At 46.2% G+C, this 24,293-nt stretch overlaps 1 protein-coding gene across 3 annotated transcripts; it reads right to left on the bottom strand.

Moving 5' to 3' along the window:
• Positions 1–22,569, bottom strand: LOC134492072 (zinc finger protein with KRAB and SCAN domains 5-like). 3 transcript variants are annotated; one of them, XM_063296201.1, is made up of 8 exons: positions 22,497–22,569; positions 20,001–20,488; positions 18,752–18,878; positions 17,760–17,836; positions 16,987–17,113; positions 2,098–2,199; positions 1,876–1,941; positions 1–1,717 (listed from the first exon to the last, which is right to left on the bottom strand). In XM_063296201.1, exons 2-8 carry the CDS (start codon positions 20,400–20,402, stop codon positions 1,266–1,268), a joined length of 1,353 nt encoding a protein of 450 aa, XP_063152271.1. In that variant the 5' UTR covers positions 20,403–20,488; positions 22,497–22,569; the 3' UTR covers positions 1–1,265. The 3 variants fall into 3 exon arrangements, with proteins under 3 accessions (XP_063152271.1, XP_063152269.1, XP_063152270.1); XM_063296199.1 differs by lacking the exons at positions 1–1,717; positions 1,876–1,941; positions 2,098–2,199 and adding exons at positions 9,397–10,205; positions 10,380–11,113 and having other exon boundaries at positions 22,497–22,565; XM_063296200.1 differs by lacking the exons at positions 1–1,717; positions 1,876–1,941; positions 2,098–2,199; positions 22,497–22,569 and adding exons at positions 9,397–10,205; positions 10,380–11,113; positions 22,330–22,479.
• Between the last annotated feature and the right edge of the window lie 1,724 nt (positions 22,570–24,293).

The following is a 24,293-nucleotide window of genomic DNA, read 5'->3' as shown; positions in this document are numbered from 1 at the left end:
CAGAAATGTAATGCTGGTGGTATGAAAACTGGTATTGCAACCTCTGTAATAGCAAGCTGCACGGATGGGTACTTACAGGCCAAAATCTAGGAAGGCCGAAGTACGTGAATTGTCACTCGAGTGGAGCTAAAGAAGACCAGAGGGTGGGGGGAACATATTATGCTTCAGGAAATCCTGACATGATTTCCCTGAGTGGACACAAGAGGCCCACACAAGACCAAAATTCCCAATGGCCACTACAGATCATACCTACATCCTGCTTTGTGTCATCCTCTGGATTGTCAGATGAGTCCGAGGTATTTGGCAACGCAGGACCAGGGAAACATTCTGGCTGTGTGTGCATTTTGATCAGGACATTGCCGCAATCACTGTCAGGAGCTGGAACTTCTTCCTACAGCATGGTTCATACATGAGGACCCAGTCGTCCTTGGTCTGTCCCATTATTTGTGAGAGATACCTTCATGCATGGGATTATGGTGCTTTGGATGGAGGTGGGCTGGTGCTGAGACAGCAGCAGTTTGTGGTGGGTTGCTATAGAAAAGATGATAAGGAAGCATCACAGCACCTCCATATATCCACTACTGAAGCACCAGACAGCCGCTGTGTTGTTTGGTGGTGGTACCATGTTGCCTACTGCATATAAAAACACAACTTGCCATGACCTCACTGCAGGAACTGTCAGTTTTCCCTTCCAATGTTTGACACTGCTGGTCCCTGTCCAGTGGACCTCCTTCAGGAGGGTTGGTTGGTGGCCCATCAGGCAGTTCCCTTGGGTCAATTGGTAGAGTTTTTATGCTTCTTTTGAAGTGCTATTTCAACCAGAGACTGACAAAAAAAAAGACTGAGCCTTTTAGTTGCATGCACCCAGACTATGCGTAAGCGGTAATAATGAACACTCCCTTGAATAATTGAACTAGAGTTGGAGAGCATGGGTGACAGGTGCTGCATCATGTGCTCATGTATATTGGGTGATGAGTATTTACTACTGTCAGCATGACATCCTCATGGAGAGGCATAAGCTTACATGCCATCGAAGGGGGAGTATTATTGGGATGATGCAGACTACCTAAGTTCATGGTCCTTGGCCAGCAGATGACAGAACAAGGCACCTTGTTCCCTTTGAGCCAGCTCACTTTGAGCTATGCTGCTTCCCTGACTTAGAGGAGGAAGCTGGAGCCAATGATTGAGTCAAGTCCTAGACAGTGACCTTCTGTGCCTTGGTGGGACCGATTACAAAATTATTTCTGCTGGATGTTCCCAAATGGTCAGGTATGACCAGCCTGCTCAAGCGGTATCTTGCCAGATAGGCCCCTAGCAGACCTAAAGTGGTTGCAAAGAGTCTGGTTTGCTCTTTGCTGGTGATTACGATCTTCATGTGGCATGTCTACCACAGATGACGGCAAGCGGTCTGCATGAAGGAGATTCCTCAGTCTTTCATTAAGCAGTTGAAGCGACTGGAGAACAGTCCTGGTTAGCTGGGCAAGCTTCTGGCGTTCAAGTGAACGTTCTCTTGCATTGTTCTCCATCGTTTGGAAGAAGGCATCGTTGTGCTCCCGGTCTGCTTCCAGCTCCTGAGCAAAGACTTCCTGCTCCTTCCTTGAGTCTTGAAGTATGCTATCAATCATGATCAGCACCCGATCAATTCTTCTCTTCCTTGTTCGCCTTGACGGTCTACTGGCTGATGACAAGGCATCCTCTTCCCGCATTACACGTGCATCTAAGGAAGAAGAACGGAAGAAGTGCTCAGCAATGCATGCCGTCTGATAAGACAAAGGTAAAGGGATCGCTGTAATGCCTACTCAAGCAGCAGCATGTCCAAAACCAGTGTTTACTCACAGAGTAACAATTAGGAATAGAACTCCAGGGGATTCATACCTCGATCCTTGGAAACCGAAGGTCCTACGGTGTAAGGCTGTCCTCCTAATACTGGTTCACGTGACCCTGGGGATTGGGAACAAGACGTTACACAGTGATCTCAGAAACTCTCCTGCAGAGGAGCTATGAACATTCAGGAGATTTGGTCAGCCTGGGTGGGTAGATGGTTAGCAGAGAGGGCCTGAGAGAGGACAACTGTTGCTTGGTGAATACCATACGTACTTGCACCTGAATTAGGCAGCATCTTCCATCCATGCTTCGCTTTCACTTCTTCTGCCCCTGGAGATAGCAGTAAGTGGTCCCCTTGAGTCGTACGTCTGGGAGCTGGAATCACAGAATAAAGAAAGGCGGGTCTTGTTAACTCCAATGCCTTCCCCAAGAGCTGTCCCCTTGGGACCCTCACTCACAAAAAATGGGAAGACACACTTGCTTTAATTTGAAAGAGTGTATGTGGGTTTTTTTTCCTTTCCCTTGGCACATCTGTATGTCCCTTTACCTGTGAAACTCCTCCTATCTGGAGTATTGGCTCCACTGGTTTGGCTGCGTGATTAAACATAGTCCTTGTGCTTCAGCATTAGGGCAATTTTTATAACAGCTTTTATTTTTCACCTTCTAAGAATGAGTTCTCAACCCTGACACATTCACAAACGTTTATATAGACCCTGCCCCCTCCCAATCTAGCTGGCCAGGCTTTGAGTTTCAGAAGATCTGAGGTTCGGAAACTGCCATGCACGGAACCTCTTTCTAATCGAGCAGTCAAGCGACTCCTGTTCACCTTTATTTCTGACTTGCTTGACCAGTCACTGTACTTTTCCATTTCAGTATCTTGTGACCGGCATGGCCCAGTGGAAAGGAGGGCGGAGCCAAGCAGGGGTTCTGTTAGGTGGTTGCCAGGCAACAGAGTAAACGTTCCGATGAGTGGCAGTTGGCTGCGGCCTATATAAGGGGCTGGGCTGCCTCTGCCCTCTTTGCTGGAACAGCGTCTAGCCCAGGTGGGATCTCTGCGTGGGAAGTTCGCTCTTGAACCTTAGACCCTTGGACTGGCTGCCAACCTCGAGCCGGCTCTTGAATCCTGGGCCCGCTCTAGGCTTCCCAGGCAAGCCTTTGCTTTGTTTGATGTTCCTGAACACGTTGCTAACTCTGCTACCTGAAAATAAAACTGGTGATCTTCTAAGAAACCGTGTTTGTGTGTGAGGCTGAAACCTGAAGTAGGACAGTGACTACTGAGAACCATTTTGGTATCTCATCTACTTGACATTTCCCCATCTATCTTCCCATGTAGCACTTCAATCAATCAATATTTTATTACAGTCACAGACCAGAATTCCATGTAGCACTTCTTTATTCTGTCCTCCATCTTTGTTGTGAACATGTCCGATGAAACAGAACAAAGTCTTCAGCTGTGTACTCGCCATTCATTCTTTGCCTACAAATATATGGTAACGTATTTTCCCCCTTGATACCTTTATACAATTGGTATCACATCTATTACCTACTACCTTTCCATCTGAAGAAATACCTATAGCTCTAAAGTACATCCATTTCTGCCTAGCAGTACAAGCCAAAACTACAACGAATAATATTATACAGCTAGTCCTCACTTAACAACCATTCATTTAGTGATGGTTCAGACTTACAATGGGGCTGGAAAAACAGATTTACAACTGGTCCTCACACTTACGACTGTTGCAGTGTCCCCCACAGTCATGTGATCACGATTGGGGCTCATGGCAACCTGTTTGCATTTATGACTGTTGCAGCATCCCATGGTCACATGATAGCCATTTTTAACCTTTCCAGCTGGTTTCTGGCAAGCAAAATCAATGGGGAACTGTGTGATTCACTTAATGACCACATGGCTTGGTTATCACCCACGGTGATTCGCTTAATGACCACTGCAAAAAAGGTCATAAAATAGGGTCAGATTCATTTAATGACCACTTTGCTTAGCAACTGAAATTCCAGTCTCAATTGTGGTTTTTCAGTAAGGACTACCTGTAGTTAACGTAAGCAATACAATGACAGGCCTTAAAATGGAGGGTAAAATTCATTCATTCTGTGGACTGCATCATCCAAAAAATCATTCCAATGAGGTGTCAAAGTATCCTGTTATCCTCTGATCATTAGCAGAACAGGCAAAAGGGACTTTCCTCACTACTGAATCAATGTGCTGCCAAAGCATCCTGAGACAGCAGCAAACAATAACAGCAGGAAAAAAATGCTATTTCCAGCCAGTGGTGAAAACACCAGCCAGTCCCAACCTCGCAGCAGGAATGGGATGGAGATTTGAGGCCATTCTGCTCACTCCTCTGAAAACTGCTTTATGTGCACCTCCTCCTACACCACCCTGGCCAAAGACTCAAAACCAGAAACAAAAGAGGAATCCAGTTCAGTCACTAGAGCCATTCTTGGGGAAAGCCTTTTCTTTACTTCCTTTCCTCCTGGACCTGTTGTCTGGACCCCTTCTGTTACACCTTGGGGATACCCTACTTCTCCACCTGAATGGCTGTCTCTCTCTGAGAAGAAGCACGCAGCGAACACATGTTGATTTCCAGCTCCTGTGCTATGTTCAAAAACCAATGGGTAGTGGACAGAGATGGGCCCAATCATTTCACCGCTGCATTATTTCAGCCTTGCACCAAAGGGGCATTGGACAAAAATTGCTCCTATTCTTGACTGTGGTAGAACCTCTGGAAAGAACTTCTTTTCCCAAAGAGGATGATGGAGTGTTATTTGATGGCTACAGCTAAAGTCGGTATCTTTTCTATCAGCAGGATAGGGCGACTGATTCCCTCTGCTGCACCGTGGTACAAAGAAACCATCTAGGAGAATTGGTAAAATATTCATCTCCCCAGAGATCCTGCTGGATGTGTCCTTCAGTGCTTTCTATAGCCACTCCAATATGGCTTCTGCACTTCTGGCCTGCAGTCTCCTTGCACATCTGCCCAAGTCCACCATAGCCAGCATGAAGGCTGAAGATGGCAAGGCTAGAGGCAAAGAGCCTGACCAGGGATCAAAGCCTGGTGCAGGTGCCCTCCACATCAAAAGCTGAGAAATGAGCAGGAAGAGGTCTACTACCATAGAAGAGCAGAGAAAGCAATGCAAGACTTAAACCCAGGGCTGTCATAAATCGAAGGCTGGCTTGCTTGATTCTGCAATAGCTGATTGCTGTTATTGGAGCTTCTTGCATGCAGGTTGACTATCTGCCAGGAGAGGTTTCCTGCCATGTCCTGGGTGAAGCTCAGCCACTGAAGATCCATCCGCTGCTGCTGCTAGTTATTCTGATGGTGCTTGCCCTGCTAATGCCCACATTCCTAAATCCAGAAGTGTGGCTCTTCAACCTTGTTCAAGGGGAAAGGCATTTGGTTTATGGTCTCTCCACAACTAGAGTTGGCAAGGTGAATTCTGTTTTGACTGAACGAAGAAATGATAACTGTGTTCCTCCTTCTGTCAAGTCCTTAGCAGCCACTTGCAACCAAATTTATTGAAAGGGAAAAGGGAATGAGTTAATATAAATGTTGTCAATTAGACATTTCTTTTACTACCCACTTTGTTTGGATAGAGCTTTCTTGATCCTCCTGCTAGCTATGTGTTGATGCGCTGTTGACATACTGGATACCTGTTTTCTTGATAAAGGAGGAATTTCCAGAAGTTCTGCACTTTTTCCAAGACTTGAGAAGCCCAGTACAGTTTCCCATCCCTGGTCCTCTTAGGAGGCACTATTTCATTTGGCTCTTCCATCAGTACACTGCCTTCCAAGATGGTCTTCAGGATGGGGACCTAAATATCAGAAGTTGGCAGTCGTGCTGTACCTCATCCTGGGGTCAGGGGCAGTGGAGGTTCTGATGGCTGACAACTCCCTTCCATCCTGTATAGGTGGACTGCTTGGAGGATGAATCCAATCGAAGAGAACATCTGTAGCTCAGGGTTGAACTGTTGAGTCCTTGGTGCTCTCTGAGCTTGGTTGTTTGCTTATGGACGTTTCATTACCCAACTAGGCAACATCATCAGTGTGAGGGAGTGTGGGGTTTGCTCCCTGTTTATATATGGTAGCTTGCCCTGCCAGAGTTGGTGGGGGTCTGGTTTTCTCCTTGGTAGTTCCTTGATTAGGGTACTGTTTTCTGCTTGATTGTTTCTCTGGTGTTAATCCCTGTTTATCTGGGTATTGGCTGCTGAGATGATGTGTTCTGGTCTTTTGGTTTCCTTCTTAGCTTTTTTTTTTAACTGTCTCTTTTGAACGGTGTGTAAATGTGGTTTATCTCTATGCGTCTATTGATGACTCAGTTTGCATGGAGGATGAAGTAGGAAGAAGTTGCTGGAACCCCTACCCAAATTCAAGGAACTCAAAGCTGACTTCTTCAACACTACAGAGGACAATAACAGCAGGATGTTGGGCATGAAGGCAGGAAGCAGAAGTCTAGGACTGGAGAAAGCTATCTGGTAAACTATTTTCAGGCTGGCATAACAGAAAAGCTGGAGAAAGCCATTGCCACCAGTGTCTTATGATGTAATGGTGGAAGACATTTAGGGGTTTAACTTTGGGATATTCTTATAAATAATATAGAAGCTGATTTTTCATTGCTGTTCAGGCTCATTGTATCTGCAATGAACTTCACTATTTATTCAAGGATCATCCTTGACTTCCCATGAACAGTTCTAAATACTAGGTGGGCTCTTAGATGTATTGCTGTGGCCCATAACTGCAGTGACTTAGTTTGTGGGTAGCAAGTCCAGGAACCTCACACCCAGTACAGTCCACTTCCATTTCAGCTCAGTAATCCTATGGCACATACTCCTCTGTCCCAGATAGTTGTCTTCCATTTGTAAACACTTCCCTACAAAACCTTAAACTCAAAGGAAACATGTGCGTTTGTCCTCAGAGGTTATTCTCAGCTGGTACAATGACACTCCCCCGGCATCAATTTAGCACTGGATTCACTGGGCACATGTTCACTTGTCAGTGACGCTAAGTTCACTCCTTCAAATCTGCAATTTGCAGGACACGTGTTTTTCTGCCTCTTATGGTAGCTTCTGATGTCGCTCAATGAGTAAGCTGTAGCTGCCCAGAGAGAAGATAGGGAGGAGCAGCAGCACGGACTTCTCCCAAGATAGGAACAGAGAACAGATACAGAAGAAAATCCACTGCTGGCAACACTACCATGGAGAATGGTAAGAGCAGTTATCACGTGACACATGGAGATCACTGGGCATCATCATAATCCTGGTTACTCTTGCTTTGTGAAGTAGTGAGATCTGCTCAGGTTGGGGGACTATGCCCATTTTCACTCTTAAACTTACGATCACTTCTAGGTACCATGTTCACTTATTAATTTTGCCTAATTTGGCCTGGAAGCTCCCTAATCTTTGGTGTCAGCAATGGATACTCCATCACAACTAACCTCCACTTCTTCTGGTGGAAAGGCGTCAGCTGCTACGTCCTCCCGTCCAAGGAGCTCAGCAGCAGAATCCAGATCCTCCTGGGGGTAGAACTCCTCTCTTTACTGACGTTTTATCCCGCTTACTATTTCCTGCAGCCAGCCCAACAATCTGCCATGACAAATTGCCCCATTAAAGACTGCCTTGCCAAGTCACATTCCAGAGGAAATGTGCATCCTGTGAGCATGGCCCGCACTGAACAGGCTTCTCAAGTCAGAGCAGCAACCCCTGATCATGGGAACAGCTACCTCTCCTGGTCCTACCGTTGTCTCCTCCACTTCAGCCATCAACTCTTTCATTTCATGGAAACAGTCTTATGGGCAACTCCCTCTTTATAATGTTGCTTTTCTTTTTCAACAGTAGGAACAGCCAGGAGCAGGGTGTGGACACAGAAGAAGAAAATATAAGGGCTGAAGTTGAGAAGGCAGATAAAGAGGAGAGAATTATTACCATCTCCTGTGGTGTCAGCCTGACCAGTTCAATCCCACAGGGTTGGCGCATTCCCGGTTCCTTCAATTATCAATGCCATCTATCAGGAACCCAGAAGCCTGCATTTTCTCTCAGGGTGCCTGCCCTCTGGAATGAGGTTCCCCCTGATCCAGATGACTCCCACCCTGCTGGTATCTCAGAGAGCCTTGAACATCCTGGCTCTTCACCAAGTCTTTATGCTAGGGTGGTGGGAGCTCCTTGTCTGGTGTATATCGTCTGGAACATGCCCGCTCTGCATGATCAGGTGAGGCGGGTCGAATTTCATCTGGTGGGGTCCAGGAAGCGGGCCTTCTCTGCAGTGGCCCCCACCCTTTGGAACATCTTGCCCCCGGAGGTGAGGCAGGCCCCTTCACTCCCGACCTTCTGGAAGGCCCTGAAGACCTGGTTCTGCCATCTCACTTGGGGCGGGAAGAGGGGTAGCCATTCTTGGGGGTGGCTCGCACCTTAGAGCCCCTCCTGTCAGATTGGAATCTTCATAGCCACTTGGATTCTATATTTATTTATATTGTATTTTATATTTGTAATTTGTTTTTATTTTTTATGGGATTTTAACGTTTATTGTTATAGCATTAACTTTATTGTAAACCACCCAGAGTCCCTCTTTTGGGGGAGAATGGGCGGTAACAAAATTTGAATAATAAATAAATAATTGGTTTAATAATTTTGTTGACCCGATTTACTGTCTTGTTTAATGCTGTATGTTCTATTTTTTATAGTATACTTATTTTGCGTTGATGCTGTGAGCCACTCCGAGTCAATTTGGAGTTGGGCAGTAGAGCTGGGTGATGTCTAAGTCAAATAAACAAATAAATAAATCCCTGATCCAAAAGACCAGGGAAAGTCCAGCCCAAAGTCCACTGACTTGAAAAAGTGAGAGGAAAATTTAAAGTCTGCAGTACACACCCATATCTATAGGACTTGATTTTGGTATACACATGACTTCTTTCTTTTCTGCCACGTGAAGCTTTTGCTAAAAAAAAGTTCCTGAAAATGAGTTCAGTGTCTGGAGGACTGAGATTTATTGCTATGGCAGATGTGAACTCTGACCAATGGTGGTGAACTGGGGTAGAGAGCCAGAAACAAGGGTAGCTATGAGCAGAGCATTTTCCTATGTCTATGTTTAAGCACTCTGCCTTGGCAGTTTGGATATGCATCTATGCACATGTGTTCCTATGTGAACAGTTCATCCTTCGTTGTTGGAAATACCACCACATTCTCTGTAACAGCTTTGCTTCTTATGTTGCCTTCTTAGGGAAAGATGTGTATGTGGCTATGGGTGATGGAAGTGGACACTGGGGACAGAAGTGGCCAACAACTGGTTTCATGAGCCACCCTCTCAACGGGTACGCATCATCCCCGAGTACGAGGGGCGGGATAGTGACATCTCCAAATGCCATTGTGCAGAGGTGGCAATGAGTCCCAAATTTCAAGTAAGCTGAAAGCTCTCCAGGTTTGGCTTGATCGCAGTTAGGTTGGCTGTTATGGAACTACACTGGAGATCTACCTCTACCGTCTGTCTGCTGCCACCACAAGCTGTCTGCCATTTGGGTCACCCCAGAACAGCCAATCAAGGAAACACAACAGGTAACAAGTAGCTTTGATTTGAAATAATTTATATTAACATTCAGTAGTTACAGGCAGGTTACGGGGTAGGGGGAAGACTAAGCACCCTTCTGAAACGCAGGAACAGTTTCGTGTCAGAGCGGTCAATTGGACGCCAACAGAAAATCCGCTACCGCATTCTGTACCGCCCTGCCCTCTGCCGCATGGTGCTGACTATCAGCACTACAGTCTTCTACTGGGACTGTAAAGGGTGGCACTTCACTGTCAGGTGTCCATGTCACCGGGTGACCTTTGGTCTCGCAGATGTTGTGGAGTACCACACACGAAGAAATGACTGACACCACGTTTTCCTCCGCCACTGGTAACTGCATGGTGAGACAATGCCAGCGTGCCTTGAGTCGCCCAAATGCTCTCTCTACCACATTTCGGCACCTGTGGAACACACGGTTGTATAGCACCTCCCGATGGCCCACGTGGCCAACAAATGGCTTCATGAGCCACCGTCTCAATGGGTATGCATCATCCCCGAGTACGAGGGGCGGGATAGTGACATCTCCAAATGCCATCGTTGGGTTTCCAGGAACAAACACACCAGCATCCATAGCTTTGCACAGAGAAGAATTTCTAAACATAAAGGCGTCATGGTGAGTGCCACTGTACCCCACTTCAATGTCAATAAACCGCCCAGTGTGATCTACTGTCCCCTGTAGCAACATTAAATAATAGTTCTTTCTGTTTACACACTGCTCACGTTGTCCATAAGGAGCATAGATGGGGATATGACACCTATCCACTGCTCCTACACAGTGGGGGAAGCCCATAGCACCAAAGCCATCCATGATCTGTAAGGGAAGAACAGGAAAGCTAAGTACAGTAGCCTCCCCAAAAGCACGCTGCCCCTTCCGCACTACCAAGCTCCAGGATGACAGCCACTCAGCGAACTGCTGCCAACTGCACGTGTTTTCATTCTGTGCCAAAGTGTCAGGACATGGCCGAAATAATGCAGCAGCACTTACCTTTTGATGGTCACCAAGGCAGACAGTGCATTTCAGAAGCAACTCAATTGCCAGACACACCTCCACAACAATATTGCCAACAGTGGTTCTTCCTATTCCAAACTGGTGCGCCACTTCACGGTAACTGGCTTGAGTTGCGAGCCACCAAACCGTAATGGCGACTCTCTCCTCCACCGCAATAGGAATGCGCAGAACGGTGTTCTGTCTCTGCAGCAGGGGACGAAGACGATCTGCGACTTCAAACAGGGTAGCTCTAGACATCCGGAAGTTGCCAATCCACCTCTCGTCATCCCAAACTGTTAGGACGAGTTCTCTCCACCAGCGCCTTCGTGCTGGATATACCCACCAGCGCCGCGGCAATGGTACCATCTCAGTCAGCGCCTGGATGAGCATCCGATATTGCTCAGCAGACCTTCTCCTCCATCTACCAATGATCTCCAGGAATCTCCTCCGACGTGTCCCGTTCTGCCAAAGTTGGTAGACCACTTCTTCTTCCTCGTTGGCCAGCTCGCTGAGGCGGAGCTGTATGCAGGATGCGATGCTGTGTAGGGACATGGCCACCCCTCGTAATGCTTCCAGCTGTAGATATATAGTGCTGGCAGGAGACAGAGCACAATGAACAGTGGGATCGTCTGCATGCGCATCTGAGCTGTGTAGACCATTATCTCCTTCCACCTCTTCCCCCACCGGAGGTAGCGATACGTGATCTTCTAACTGACGGGTGTGTCCAGGAGCTAGAATCACAGAATAAAGGCTGATGGGGCATGTAAAATCCAGTGCCTCTTGCTATGAGAAAACGTGTTTTATTCCAATTAGAAATCCATGCGTGCAATGATTGCCTTCCCTTGGAGTTCTCGCACGTCCTTTTACCCATCAAAATCTTGCTTCTAACTAGAGATTTTGCTTACTTGGTCCTGTAAAGAAACTTCTCAGGAAAGCTTCCCCAGCGCAGTATTCTATGATCAAAGCAGGATTTTTCTGAATAAAACCTTCCTCTCGTTCTATTCAGCATGGCTAAACCACTACCCTTTATGATTCAGTATCAGGACAAGGTTCTACATTTGGGGTGGAAAGAGAAGTCCTGAATGGAACGGCTAAGAACTCCACAGTTAGATTGGTTGGTGCTGGTCTCTCAGAAGCCACCAAGGATATAGAATTGCCCCCCAGCCCAGAGTGTAATGATTAAACCATGAAGCGCAGACATATTTTTGGTGCTGCTGGAACCATTAAGACGGCACGATGGTGGCATACACCGCTGGGGATTCACATGAGCAGAGGGCCCAAAAGGATCCCCTCCTGATGCTTAAGATGGAGTGTGAGATAGTACTTCTGGAACAGCAACCAGATTAACAATAACCAGAGCTCTGAGTCAGACTGCTACAGCAGAACACTGATACCAAAACCACATCAATTCCCCTTTCATTAATATTTACTCAATTCTGAATCTGCAAGAGGGTGAATATTCATTGGGTGTAGGTCCCACACCTCCAAAAGTTTCTGCAAGTGGAGGGCTGATGCAAAAGAAAAGGTTTATGATATTATTCAGAGGCAGACAGGGAGAGCTAAACCTGCACAGGAAGGAAGAGCCCAGGACATTTAATCCCAGTTCAATCCAGGGCTTAATCCCAGTTTTAATCCCAGTTCAATCCAGAGTTTAATTAACATTTAATCCCAATTCAATCCAGGGCTTAATCCCAGTTTTAATCCCAGTTCAATCCAGAGTTTAATTAACATTTAATCCCAGTTCAATCCAGGGCTTAATCCCAGTTTTAATCCCAGTTCAATCCAGAGTTTAATTAACATTTAATCCCAGTTCAATCCAGGGCTTAATCCCAGTTTTAATCCCAGTTCAATCCAGAGTTTAATTAACATTTAATCCCAATTCAATCCAGGGCTTAATCCCAGTTTTAATCCCAGTTCAATCCAGAGTTTAATTAACATTTAATCCCAATTCAATCCAGAATTCTCATTCGAGGCACAAATGTCCAGGTTGAAATTATCATATTTCGGATACTCTGTTCAAAGATCCAGTTCCCTTGATTGATTTGATTACGTGTTTTCAACTCCTAGCAACCACACAGACAGATTTTCTCCACGACAATCTATCCTTACCCTGTTCTTCCAGGACTCTCAACAGCGCACTCATCACCACTATAACTGAGTCAGCTCCCTTGAAAAGTCCGCAATACTCGGAAAGGTGGAAGGAACGAGAAGAAAGGATGACCAGCAGCAAGGTGGATAGATGATTAAAGTGGCGATGAATACTGTACACTGTTGGAAGATCTGAAGGACTTAAGATGGGGACTGAGTGTCCTAGATGAAATCTATTCATGTGATTGCTAAGAGCTGACACTGTCTTGATGGCACATAATCAAATCGATCTCATGACCTAGGACCAGCAGAAGGGATCGGAAAAAGCCATGAAATAAAAGAATTTGAAAATGATACTTAGAAGTGCTTACAGCACAGGGAGCTCAAGTGGTCAAGCTATCCCACCATTCTGACTGGCCAGTCTTTACATACGTTGGCTGTTCACTGCTTCCACCACCCAACATGCCAAATATTGTATTACGCAATATGCCCATGTTTGGCAAAGAACCATCTGAATGCAGCCACAGCAGGACTGCCAGAAGTTCACAACAGAAGCTGCTTCTGCCGAAATAAAAAAATGCAGTAATACGAGCCTGGAGTGCAGTGAGGGAGTGATGGGGGAGATGCGTGGGGGGAAAAGGGAAAAGAGCAAAACCCCGATGGGGTCTCTGGAATTGCACCCGAGAGCCAACTGATTAAGAAGATGGGCGTGTTCTGGTGCTCCCATCCACATCTGATGGGCTGCAGGCAGAGATGTCCCTGCTGCAACCTGTCACATGCGTCGAAAAGATAGCAATGTCTCCTTTAAGTTGAGGCTGACGCCTGCTGACCAGATGGAAACATCCGTGTAGTTTTCTTGGCAAGAGTGCTGCAGAGGTTAGATCAACTCATGAGCAGCCCACTGGGGGGAGGGACTTCCAGTGAAAGTACAAGGTATTCAAGCTCCCACTGATGCCTTCTTGGAATTTCTTCCACATTTTGGTGTCATAGCATCAAAGGGTTACTGATGACAGGAACTAGTTCTACTATTTCAGAAAGATCCTCCATGCTTCAGGAGCGCATTGTGACCTTTTATGGGCCAGCTCTTTGGGGAGGGGATGGCAGGATGGTGGCCAAAGACCAGAGCGGAAGGAGCATGCCAGCAGCGGCCTAAAACACACCTCCAGACGTGCTGGCTAATGGTCACCTGACTTTATCTCCAAAGTAACAGATTTTACGCACAGCAGGGAGCACCAGAATGAGGAGGAAAATGCTACAGCTAAAGATGACTTACGGTCATCTCCCTCATGGACTGAGGTTGATATAAAGGCAAGTTGGTAAGAACAAGGCAGAAAATTGGAGCCATCAAGGCGTGACTGTTGTCCTGTCAAGGTACAAGCAGGGATAGGGACAAAGATACCCTGATCTAAAGATTATTTGATGTCACACCTGGAAGTGAAAGCAAACAAAATGGAGCAAACAGTTTAGCAAAATAGGACAAGTCTGAAAGTCTGACTGGCCACCAAAAGTGGTCATCCACCACTCCATTTTTCTGAATAGTTTTGGCAGGGGTTTATAGGTAGTCCTCAACTTATGACCATTCATTTAGCGACCAAAGTTACAACGGTGCTAAAAAAAGTGACTTGCAACCAGCCCTCACATTTACAACCGTCACAGCATACCTGCAGTTGTGTGATCAAAATTCAGGCACTTGGCAACAGGCAGGTATTTACAAGGGCTACAGTGTCCCAGGGTCATGTGATTGCCATTTTACGACCTTCCCAGCCAGCTTCTGACAAGCAAAGTCAATGGAAGCCAGATTCATTTAACAACCACAGTGATTCACTTAACAACCACAGCAAAAAGGTTGTAAATTCAGGCATGAGTCACTTAACAACTGCCTCACTTAGCGACAGAAGTTCAGGTCCCAGTTGTGGTCATACGCCGAGGACTACCTGTAATTAGGTAGGGAGTGGCCAGTTGGAAGATGAAGTGTGGCAATATCCATGGGTCTTACTGGGTAAACCAGGCAAGCAAGCTGTGTAACTTCACTGATATGAGAATAGCACAAATGTGCCATTTGGTTGCACATTTTCAATGGAGTTCTATTTATTGCACATGGAAGATTAATGTGTTCCAACTCATGCTGAGATTTTGGGAACTTTCTTCCAGTGTCATAATGTAACACAGAAGGATCACCAACAACAGAAAAAAGCAGCTCCCGGGACTTCTGAAAGATTGTTCTCCACACCTCAAGAGTGCTTTGCAACATTTCACATCACAAGCTGTGTCCAACTATTTCCAGAAGGAATTGTTGAATCATGCCAAAAGCGCTGGCTGGGCACCAAAGGGGAGGGAACACAGTGCCCAGGCTGAGAAGCCCAACACATAACTCCGGTCAGCTTTGTTAGCAGTCACTGGATCTTTCCTCCAAGCAAATGGAAAAGGAGAGCAGGTTTTTACATACCTTGAAGCCATACCGGTGTCAGAGTACGGGAGAAAATACTAGTTTTACACTGGTATACCTAATGATGCCTTAAGGTTGTTTAATTCACGGACTGGGATAAGCACAATGTCATATGACCAAGGGAGAAAACTGGAGTTACGAGGCAGGACTGTATGTAGGAAACTGTGAGAGCTGGGCTGTAATGTGTTAGTAATTCAGGAAGGGCAGAAAGGAACAGAGAGACAGACAGGGCAAAGATACCCACATTTAACAGGTTCTCTCAAGCTGTGCCTGTAAATGGACGGATCTCCCTCGTGTAGTGTTTTTTCAAACTTGGCAACTTTAAGACGTGTCGACTTCAGCTCCCAGAGTTCCCCAGCCAGCATGGGGAATAAAGCTTCGGGAGGGTTTCATTAAGAACAAGTAGCCAATAGAAGGTGGGAACGTGATTGTAAACCACCCAGAGTCCCCTTTTCAGGAGAGATGGGCGGTGACAGAAATTTGAAATATAAATAAATAAATAAAAATAAACATGGTAGTGTCAATGTGTCCTCGGCAAGCAATGTGAGATGCTCAGATTTAGTATATCTCTACAAAAAGTTCTACGAACTCTACCACCACAGAGTAGTGGAAGTATGTCGTGTTCTACGCTCTGCCTGAAGTTCCAATTGCAGCACAAGACAAGGATGAATCATGCGCAAGAGGTCCCACCGATGGGTTTCAAACTGCCCTCCAGCTATATTCACACAGTATAGAAAGCCTGATGTGTTGCAGAAACAATGTGGCTTATATTTCACTTCACAGCACTTTCCACATACAGCCCACCTCCTTTCTGCAGTGGATCAGGTTTCACACACTGGGATGCTCCCAGGTCTTTAAGGAGAAAATGGCTAACCAATAGCAGAAGAGGCTGACCAGCAACCAGAGCAGAGGGGACATACCCACAGCACGCCCAAACATCCAAGGTATCTCTGAACACATCCACAACTGGTCACCTGAGCATAGCAGCAAGGTAATGGGTGGCAAAGGGCTCCAGTGTCAGAATAAAGGAGAACGTCTATTGAGATACTGCTAAACTTGATGACGTTAAGGCTGTTTCATTTGTGGGCTAGAGGTAAAATGGGGACATTACTGTCCAATCAAAGGGGGAAATTGACGTTGTCAGGGATGATGGCTATTTTGTTGTTTATTCGTTCAGTCGCTTCCAACTCTTCGTGACTTCATGGACCAGCCCACGCCAGAGCTTCCTGTCGGTCATCAGCACCCCCAGCTCCCCCAAGGACAAGTCCATCACCTCTGGAATATCATCCATCCACCTTGCCCTTGGTCGGCCCCTCTTCCTTTTGCCTTCCACTCTCCCTAGCATCAGCATCATTTCCAGGGTGTCCTGTCTTCTCATTATGTGGCCAAAGTATGATGATGGCTATAGTAAACTGCAAGTGGGGACAGGCAAGTCACTTACAGAGGACTAATATCATTCTTTTGTCTTGGACAGTGTGGAAGCAAGGGACCCACAAGAGCCAGGAGCAAAAACCTGCTTACATATTGGGGTCCCTCTTTTACTAAAATTACAATCAAAGTTCGTAACCTGGTTATCACCCATGTCAGCCATTGCTTTCCTGCATTATGCAAAGTGTATGGTTCTTAGGCAGATGCAAATAGCCTTTTCAACCACCAAGATACCCCCTTAACCAAATGAACCATGTAGTTTTCAGTTGGCCAATCCAATGTCTAGGCAGGAAACATGACCCATCCTAAAACATTTTCACTTCAGGGTGGATCAGCAGAGCCCTTCAATGCCCAGGTGCCCTAATGACCCCCATTCTTCTGGGAACCTCATCTCTTGAACCTATACTCCCATAATATTGAATTGACCAGCTGAAATTCATTTGGGAAATCAGAAATCTCTGTGGGGTTCATATTTAATGAACTCAAAGTTCATATTCATACTCAAAGTCAAATAGCAGCCTTTGTTTTACCTCATCCTGAGAATGCTGCATATTTTTGTGTTTTGGCTCAACTCTATCATCATTCTTGAGAAAAGGATTTTGGACCTTCAGCAGTATCAAGAGATTTGGGAAGGAGCCTTACCCAGAGAGGATACCATCAAATAATTCTCCTCCATGATTTCTCTATACAAAGCTTTTTGGGAAGGATCCAAAAGAGCCCATTCCTCTTCTGAAAAATCCACAGCCACCTCTTGGAAGGATACTGTACCCTGAAGGAAGAAGACATGTTATCTTCATGAATTAAAAAGCCACCAAAACAAGACAGGAACAGCCTTGAAGGACAGGAGAAAGAGCCACTAAAGACAAAGATCAGATAAGAGGGTCTTGAGCCCAATCCAAGAAAATAACTTGAGAAAACGTCTCCGACAAGCCCCTCCCTTGTTCACAGGAAGATAAAGTGAGGAAGGGGGATGCACATTCAGACCTACAAGATCTTGATCTTGCAAGATCAAGATCAACAAGGTAGGCCAGACTAACAAACCAATGCCATATAGGTCAGGACTACTTTTATTGTAACAGCTATAGTAACAGAACCTTGCAAGTCTGAATGTGCTTCCCCCCTCCCTCACTTTATCTTCATGTGAACAAGGGAGGGGCCTGTCTGAAACATTTTCTCAAGTTATTTTCTTAGCCCAGGCTCAAGCCCCTCTTATCTGACCTTTTCCTTGGTACCATCAATTCCTCCTGTCCTTCAAGGCCATTCCCTTTTCCATCTACAGATCCCAAGCTTCCAGATCTGACAGCCTTCCCAATAGGACCCCACCAAGAGAAACAAGGGAATGAAGGAAAGAAGTGCATAAGGGAGAGAACACTCCAGGTGTCCCTGGATCAACTGTCTAATTACTTTTCTCCTACCAGATCAAGGTGGATAGCAACCGTTTCAACTGCTCCAGTAGTAGGCATAGAATGGAATTCCAGACGGGCTTTGCTACCTAGGATGGAGATAAATAGGACATTGTTTTTGCTAAGTGTTGGTATTTCTGGATTGGAACAAATCTACGTGCATTTGGGGAGAGAAATCACACTGCTGGATTCTTTCTGGACCCGATTTACAGCATTGCCAGAATGAGAGGATAAAGCCAATAGAAGTTGCAGCTCCTTGCTGGGTGCTTGGAAAATGCAAGTGGACAAAGAGCGAGAGTGGAAAAAATAGCTGCCAGGGGACTTTCTGGATTAAGAATGGGCCACCAGATTAGGTATAGCTTTTGAAAATTACCCTGCAATATTGGGACCTGATCCAGAGAGGCTCAGGAGAAACAAAAGCAGTGCACAGATTTTATCATTTCTATTATTTATTTATTATATAATTTAATGCCTCCTGACTCCAAATGCCTCTGGGTTTTAAAAGCAAGAAATAAAAATTAAGAAACAGATCATAGACATCTAGAAGAGAAAGCCATAGGTAGCACACCAAAGAACAACCTACAGGGCTCAGCAGCCATCCTATCTCATGGCTTGAGAGAACAGTCCAGTTTTCCAAGGCTTTAAGACCATAATTAGTGGGGGAGCTATATGCATCTTTGGGAGGGAAAGCTGTTCCATAGAGTAGATTATGTGGTGCCATCAAAGGAAAAGGTAGACTTTAGAAACGTAAAAGTTCAAGAGGCTTACAATGTAAAACAGATCCATGTAAAAGGGAGGACCAGAGTTTGGGGAAAGAAGAAAATGTGTTTACACATAGGGCAGCCTATTCTAGATGACCTCCTGGAAAACATCTATTTTAAGAAAAAGCGTAGAGATTTAGCAGCATGGAGATATGCTAAGAAGCAGTTCCAGACATCCCCTCAATCCGCGATGTTGGGATTTGGGGATTAGAGCAAGTTGGGATGTACTCTAGGACTCCTTACCCAATGAGGCGGCTTCTCCACCTTCCTCCCGCACAATTCCTCTCCACAACGGCTTTTCCATGACATCCAACGGAGCTTTGTCTGCTTTGGGAAGCTCAGTGGGTGCTTTGGCTAACATCCATTGCATCTGGAATCAGAGAGAGGAACTCAGGCATGGAAAGGGAGAGAGAGATTATGCAAAGGCATAAAACTCAGATGTCCAGCAGCCCAAGTGCAGCTATGGCTGGTAGCCACTCAAGGATCTGGAGACACCTGGTCTTCTTCAGCACTGGGCTGAGGAGATGAGAAGTGGCACAGCTCAGTGATGAACAGGTGACTTGCTTGCCAAAGCCCTCCCCTGTAAGAGCACAGGATTTGCAAGGACATGTTCCAACCTAGTGTAAGTTAAGACGCTGGACTAGGACCCATCTTCAAGTCCATCAAGGGTCACGGAAATTCACAATCCTGCTCTCTATCTCATCCCACAGAATTAGGGGAAAAACTGGAGGAGGAACCACTAGGTAGACCCTTGAGCTCCTGGAGAAAAGGCAGGATAGAAATCCAAGAAATAAGTAATATAAGGAAGGTAAAGCTGCAAAGGTCCCCTGTCTGAAATTCTGGAGAAAACTCTGTAGCAGCATTGACGTGCTGTAACAGAACATCCCTGGCAGGATAATAGATGTTAGGATCCCACCTAAAATTGGCCAGCCAGAAGAGCAAAAAGAAGAAGCTGGGGCTGTAACGATACGTGAGAAAGACCTTGAGAAACGGGGCAAAGAGATGCTGCCCAGGGACCAGTCAGATAAGAGAGGGCAGAGCCTGCAGCTGCATAACGGGTGGAGAAAGAGGCTCAGAATGGACTTCTCAGATCGTAAAGGAGACAGCGGGAGATCCGTACTTTCAGACTTGGTTCTGTTAGCGTAGCCTTACACTAAAGTAGAATTAGCTCATCTGGTCATGAGTCCTGCCTGGCCTACCTGGGAAGGCTGACAGAGGCAAATTAGGAACTGCTCTACGATCCCTCCAATTTCTGTTCCCATGGACCGAATTACCACCCTGGGATGCTGGCAGGGAGGCAAGACCAGCAGTCCCCTTTCCCTGGAGCTTTAAGTGTCACTGTCTTTCCCCAGGTTGGTCTCCCCCATCCCCTTCAAACTCCCAGTCTCAACAGTTAGGCAGTACTTAATTTCTGAGCCGCCACTGGAGGCTTTGGGATGATCATCCACACAACCTCAGCTCCTGAGAGTTAACAGGGATGTAAGGATCTCACCTGTTTCTTGTCTTCAGCCTGGCTCAAGAGGAAACCTTCTGCCAGAGCCACTGCCTGGGAAGTGGTCTCTGCTCCACATTCCTTGATCCAGGTCCCAATCTCGGGGGGCAGGATGGCAAGAAACTGCTTCAGGATCATGAGGTCCAGCATCTGAGCTTTGGTGTTTTTTTCTGGCTTCAGCCACTGTCGATAAAACTGGTGAAGGTGACTGCAGATCTCCCGAGGTCCTTCACCCTCCCAGTAGCAAAAGTCTTTGAAGCACTGGCACTTGATGTCTAACCAGTTGTCCTTTCCCAGGAATTTGGGAACAGTTCTTTCCCAGAACTCCCCTTTGCTCCCCGCCTGAGGGACTCTGGGTCTCTTTCCTGTCTCAGGATTTACAGAGTTGGGCTCCTCTTCCATCTCCACTCAGCTGACTTTCCAAAGAAGTTGTGAAATAATCCCTGCCTGGCGGCCAGTTCTGTTCTTGATGGGGAGGCGACTTAAATCTGCAACAGAAATATCCCATCATGTCATTAGCAGTAATTTTAGTCGCCATGCACACTGCAAATGTGGGATAAATCATCACTTAGTACCATAACATACAGTACTTCAATCAATTAGAGCAGTGTTTCTCAACCTCAGCAACTTTAAGATGTGTGGACTTCAACTCCCAGCATTCCCCAGCCAGAATGCTGGCTAGGGAATGCTGGGAGTTGAAGTCCACACATCTTAAAGTTGCTGAGGTTGAGAAACACTGAATCAGAGCATCGCAGTATGAAATAAGGAGCGTCTCAATTAAAAAGGCCATGACATAGCTTGATATCCACGTTTATTTATTTATTTAATTAATTAATTTTTATCCCGCCTTTATTTCATTACATACGTCCGAATTAACACCTATGTATTCCGTATACATCTGTGCATTCAAATTAGCAGGTAAGACTTTTCAAAGGAACTTCAGAGGGGCCTAAGAAAAAGAAGACTCTGCTCATGATTTTCATAAACTTCAAGAGATCTGACTCCAAGCGTATTTCTGGTGGGAGTTGATTCCAAAGAACTGGACCTCAGGAAGGAAAACCGCTCAACAGTGACACGGCTGTATAATATCTAAGGAAGAGAGATACCCACATCTCCATGATACACAACATGGTGGGAGTTCTGGGGAGGGGTGGGGGGAGGACATAGGTTCAAATTGCCACCTGGCTCACTAGCTAGAAAGATGATGGGATCACTTTAACCCTGGAGGAGGATTAGCTCCCACTGGGCTACTCAGGCTAGCAATGGCTGTGGCTGTTAGAGAGATAAGCAAGGCTCAGAGAGATAAGCAACACACACTTCAAGCTGCCTGAGAGTCCCCTTTTCACTGCCTTCAATCTTCCACTGCCCAGGACAGCCAAAAGCATCAAAGTAGTTTACCACAAGAAACGGCCACAAACGAAGTCCTAAAATGGGTATATCGCACCATGAGCCCCCAAAATGCAGCACTGCTCACCTAGGTGAGAGTCCCCCTTTTCGGGGGAGGGGATGGGCAGTGATAGAAATTGGGATAGATAGATAGATAGATAGATAGATAGATAGATAGATAGATAGATAGATAGATAGATAGATAGATAGATGTGAGCCCAGCTCACTTTGCCACCCCCAGTCTCCCTCCCATATTAAGTGTGGCTCTTTCAATTGCCCGCTTCTCCTTTAGGGAGTCCTCTGACAGGGTGGCCCCATGATTCCTCTTGCCCCACAGGCTGGGGAAGATGGGAACTGGGTTCCAACAGATCTGAAGGGGGCCAGATGAGGGAAAGCTGCTTTAGGATGAATTAGTCCAAGTTGCTTCACCGTCTCCTTCCCTGCCCCCTGCCCCGCAAAAATTCACCTTCCCAATCAGAGGCTACAATCTCCCAGCTTAGGAAGAAGGAGTTTCTCCCTTATTCTCAACACAGCCCAAGAACAGCCTCAAGGTGGGTAAAATCTGCTAGGCTTTGTCACCCACGGGGGGGGGGGTCAGCTGACTGCAGGGACACGGGCAGGAGGGGATCGGCAATGGGGTCAAGCAATTTCGTACTGCCGACATAGTTTTCTGCTGACTCAAGGCTGGGTGGAAAGCATCAACTCCGCCGTAGGGCAAGGCGGTCCTTTGTCCCCGCTCGGAGCCTTCCCCTCCACTTACACTTGCCGTGCACCAGATCCCTTCGGGGGACAGGCTGAGGAAAAGTTGCAGATCCCCGCCACCCCCGTGCGCGCCGCGCGTGGGAAAATCGAAGACGGAGCGGGCAGGGCGCGACTTCTCAGTTTCTCCGCCGATCCCTCTCCAGGCCAGCGGAGAGCGGTCCTTAACGCGGGATGCACCCACCGGACACAAGCAGCAAAAGGGGGACCTACTGCTGCGAGACCACGGGATCTGGACGGATCCTTTCCTCCAGGGGATCAGGACGGATCCTTCCGGAGATTTGCTCCGCATCAACAGCGGCTGCGACACTGCCGCGCTTAACCTTCCCTCCCGCCGCCCAGAACACCGACCTCCTTCCCCGCAGCCGCAACTCCAGGGCGCCTCCCAGGCTCGCCTGGGAACCGGAAGTGGAGCCTGCGTGTGCGTTCATCCACTCGCTCCCCCTTCCTAGCTCTAGGCTTCTCTGGGAGCGGACGTGGGAATCGGCTTCCTTGGGAGTTTCCCAACGCGAGAAGGCGCTGCTGCACGCAGGGCAGAAGTCTGGGATAGCCAGTTTGGGCGCGGAGCGGGAAGGAAAGTTTGGAGGCGAAGAGAAACGCGCCTTCCCTCCAGCTACACAGAGCCAGAAATGAGGGAGGGGGGCGGAGTAAAATTTAAAAGAGAAATCTCTTCCCCTAAAGGATGGGACAGGGGACACATTTCCACCCTAAATGCACATTTCTGAGTAGAAAGACATAGGAGGATCCTGAGAAAGGAATGCCGTAAATCGTATCTCACAAACGCGCTCCGACACAGACGTTTTGCTCAGAGTCGGGAGAACTTGCAAGGAGGGCACCCAGTCTCAGGGAAGGGTGACGGAAACTGTTGTAGAATTCACTAATATAACTGCCTCCCCCCTTGGACATTTCTGTCTTTTGGAAGGACAGTTGGAACTGCCTCGGGGAAGGGAATCATTTCTTTGGGAGGACCACAGAGGTTTTTCAGAAGTGGTTTGCCATTGCCTCCTGTCTAGGGCTGAGAGAATGACTGGCCTAAGGTCACCAAGCTCCCTTTGTGCCTCAGGCAGGACTAGAACTCAAAGTCTCCTGGTTTCTAGCCTGGGGCCTTAAATCAGCAAAAACAAAATTAAATGTAAATATTTGTTTATGCGAAACCTCAAAAAATGGCAAAGAATTCCAAAACGGGAGAGTTGATTCTCATGGACTGCAGAATTTTCTTAATAACAGATTGTCACAGGATTTGATTTCTCTTCAATTCTTCTTTATCCCATCGCACAGGTTTCTTCAAGGCTTTAACAAGACTCTTTTGTAGATCCAATCAGAAAATATTTTCCAGGTCACTCTCTTGGTTTATTATTTATATTTCCCTTTTAATTTTTAAAACTTCAAACAGTGTCTTTTGTATATCCAGCAAAGCTTCCTTTTCCAAATCATTCTCTTGGCCTGTCATTTATGGTTCCATTTTTGGTACGTTCTCTGTCTTGTCAGACAAAATTTGTTCCACGTCTGTCATTCATTAACATCTTTTAGACATAGTCTATCCGTAGAAGTCGACATCATTACTGACAGTGTTGATATTGTAGTTATTAACTTCTGGCTCCATTCTTCTTCTCCTTTAATATCGCTGTTGTTATAACATTTTGTATCATTCTGTAAGTTCCAGCATTAATTGACCTTAAGGCTTGTATTTTTGTTTCTTCTGCTTAAAATCTCTAGTCCCCTCTAGTGTCCAGTTTCTAAAATCATCACTTATCTTTTATTATGACTTGCAATTGCCAGGCTAACCAAAAATAAGTCGGTTTCCCACAAGGTTGTTTATTTTTTTATAGTTAATTCCAAAATCTTATAGTAAAAGTCAATATTCCAAATTTATCTGGACCCTTAATCTGTTTATAACTTTCTTAGATCAAAATCTTATTTAGCTTTTTGGTGTTTATTTCAAATTCGTTAAGTTCTTAAGCTTGTAATTAATTTTTCTTTTGTTCAGACTTGAAGATAAACTCACCTGATGAAGACTTTTCAAACCTGTTCAGAAGGTCTCTTAATAGTTTTTGAATAGTTAATAGGCAATTTCCTAAAGTGATTAGAAAGTAAGGTTTGCAAACTTAGTGTCCTTTAAAAGGCTCAGCTGCAGTTAGGAGCAAATGT

Source organism: Candoia aspera, chromosome 2 (genome assembly GCF_035149785.1).
Source record: "Candoia aspera isolate rCanAsp1 chromosome 2, rCanAsp1.hap2, whole genome shotgun sequence".
NCBI classification, from domain to species: Eukaryota; Metazoa; Chordata; class Lepidosauria; order Squamata; family Boidae; genus Candoia; species Candoia aspera.
The sequence above is the reverse complement of the archived record's forward strand: the minus strand, read 5'-3'. Positions and strand labels throughout refer to the sequence as shown.

What these genes read in the sequence shown, in the direction of transcription:
- LOC134492072 (XM_063296199.1), bottom strand. Translation starts at nt 20,402, where the DNA reads ATGGAAGAGGAGCCCAACTCTGTAAATCCTGAGACAGGAAAGAGACCC. An exon ending in TGGAGAAGCCGCCTCATTGG is followed by an intron (nt 17,837 to 18,751) that starts GTAAGGAGTCCT and finishes TCTCCATCCTAG; the next exon opens with GTAGCAAAGCCCGTCTGGAA. An exon ending in TTGCTATCCACCTTGATCTG is followed by an intron (nt 17,114 to 17,759) that starts GTAGGAGAAAAG and finishes TTCTTCCTTCAG; the next exon opens with GGTACAGTATCCTTCCAAGA.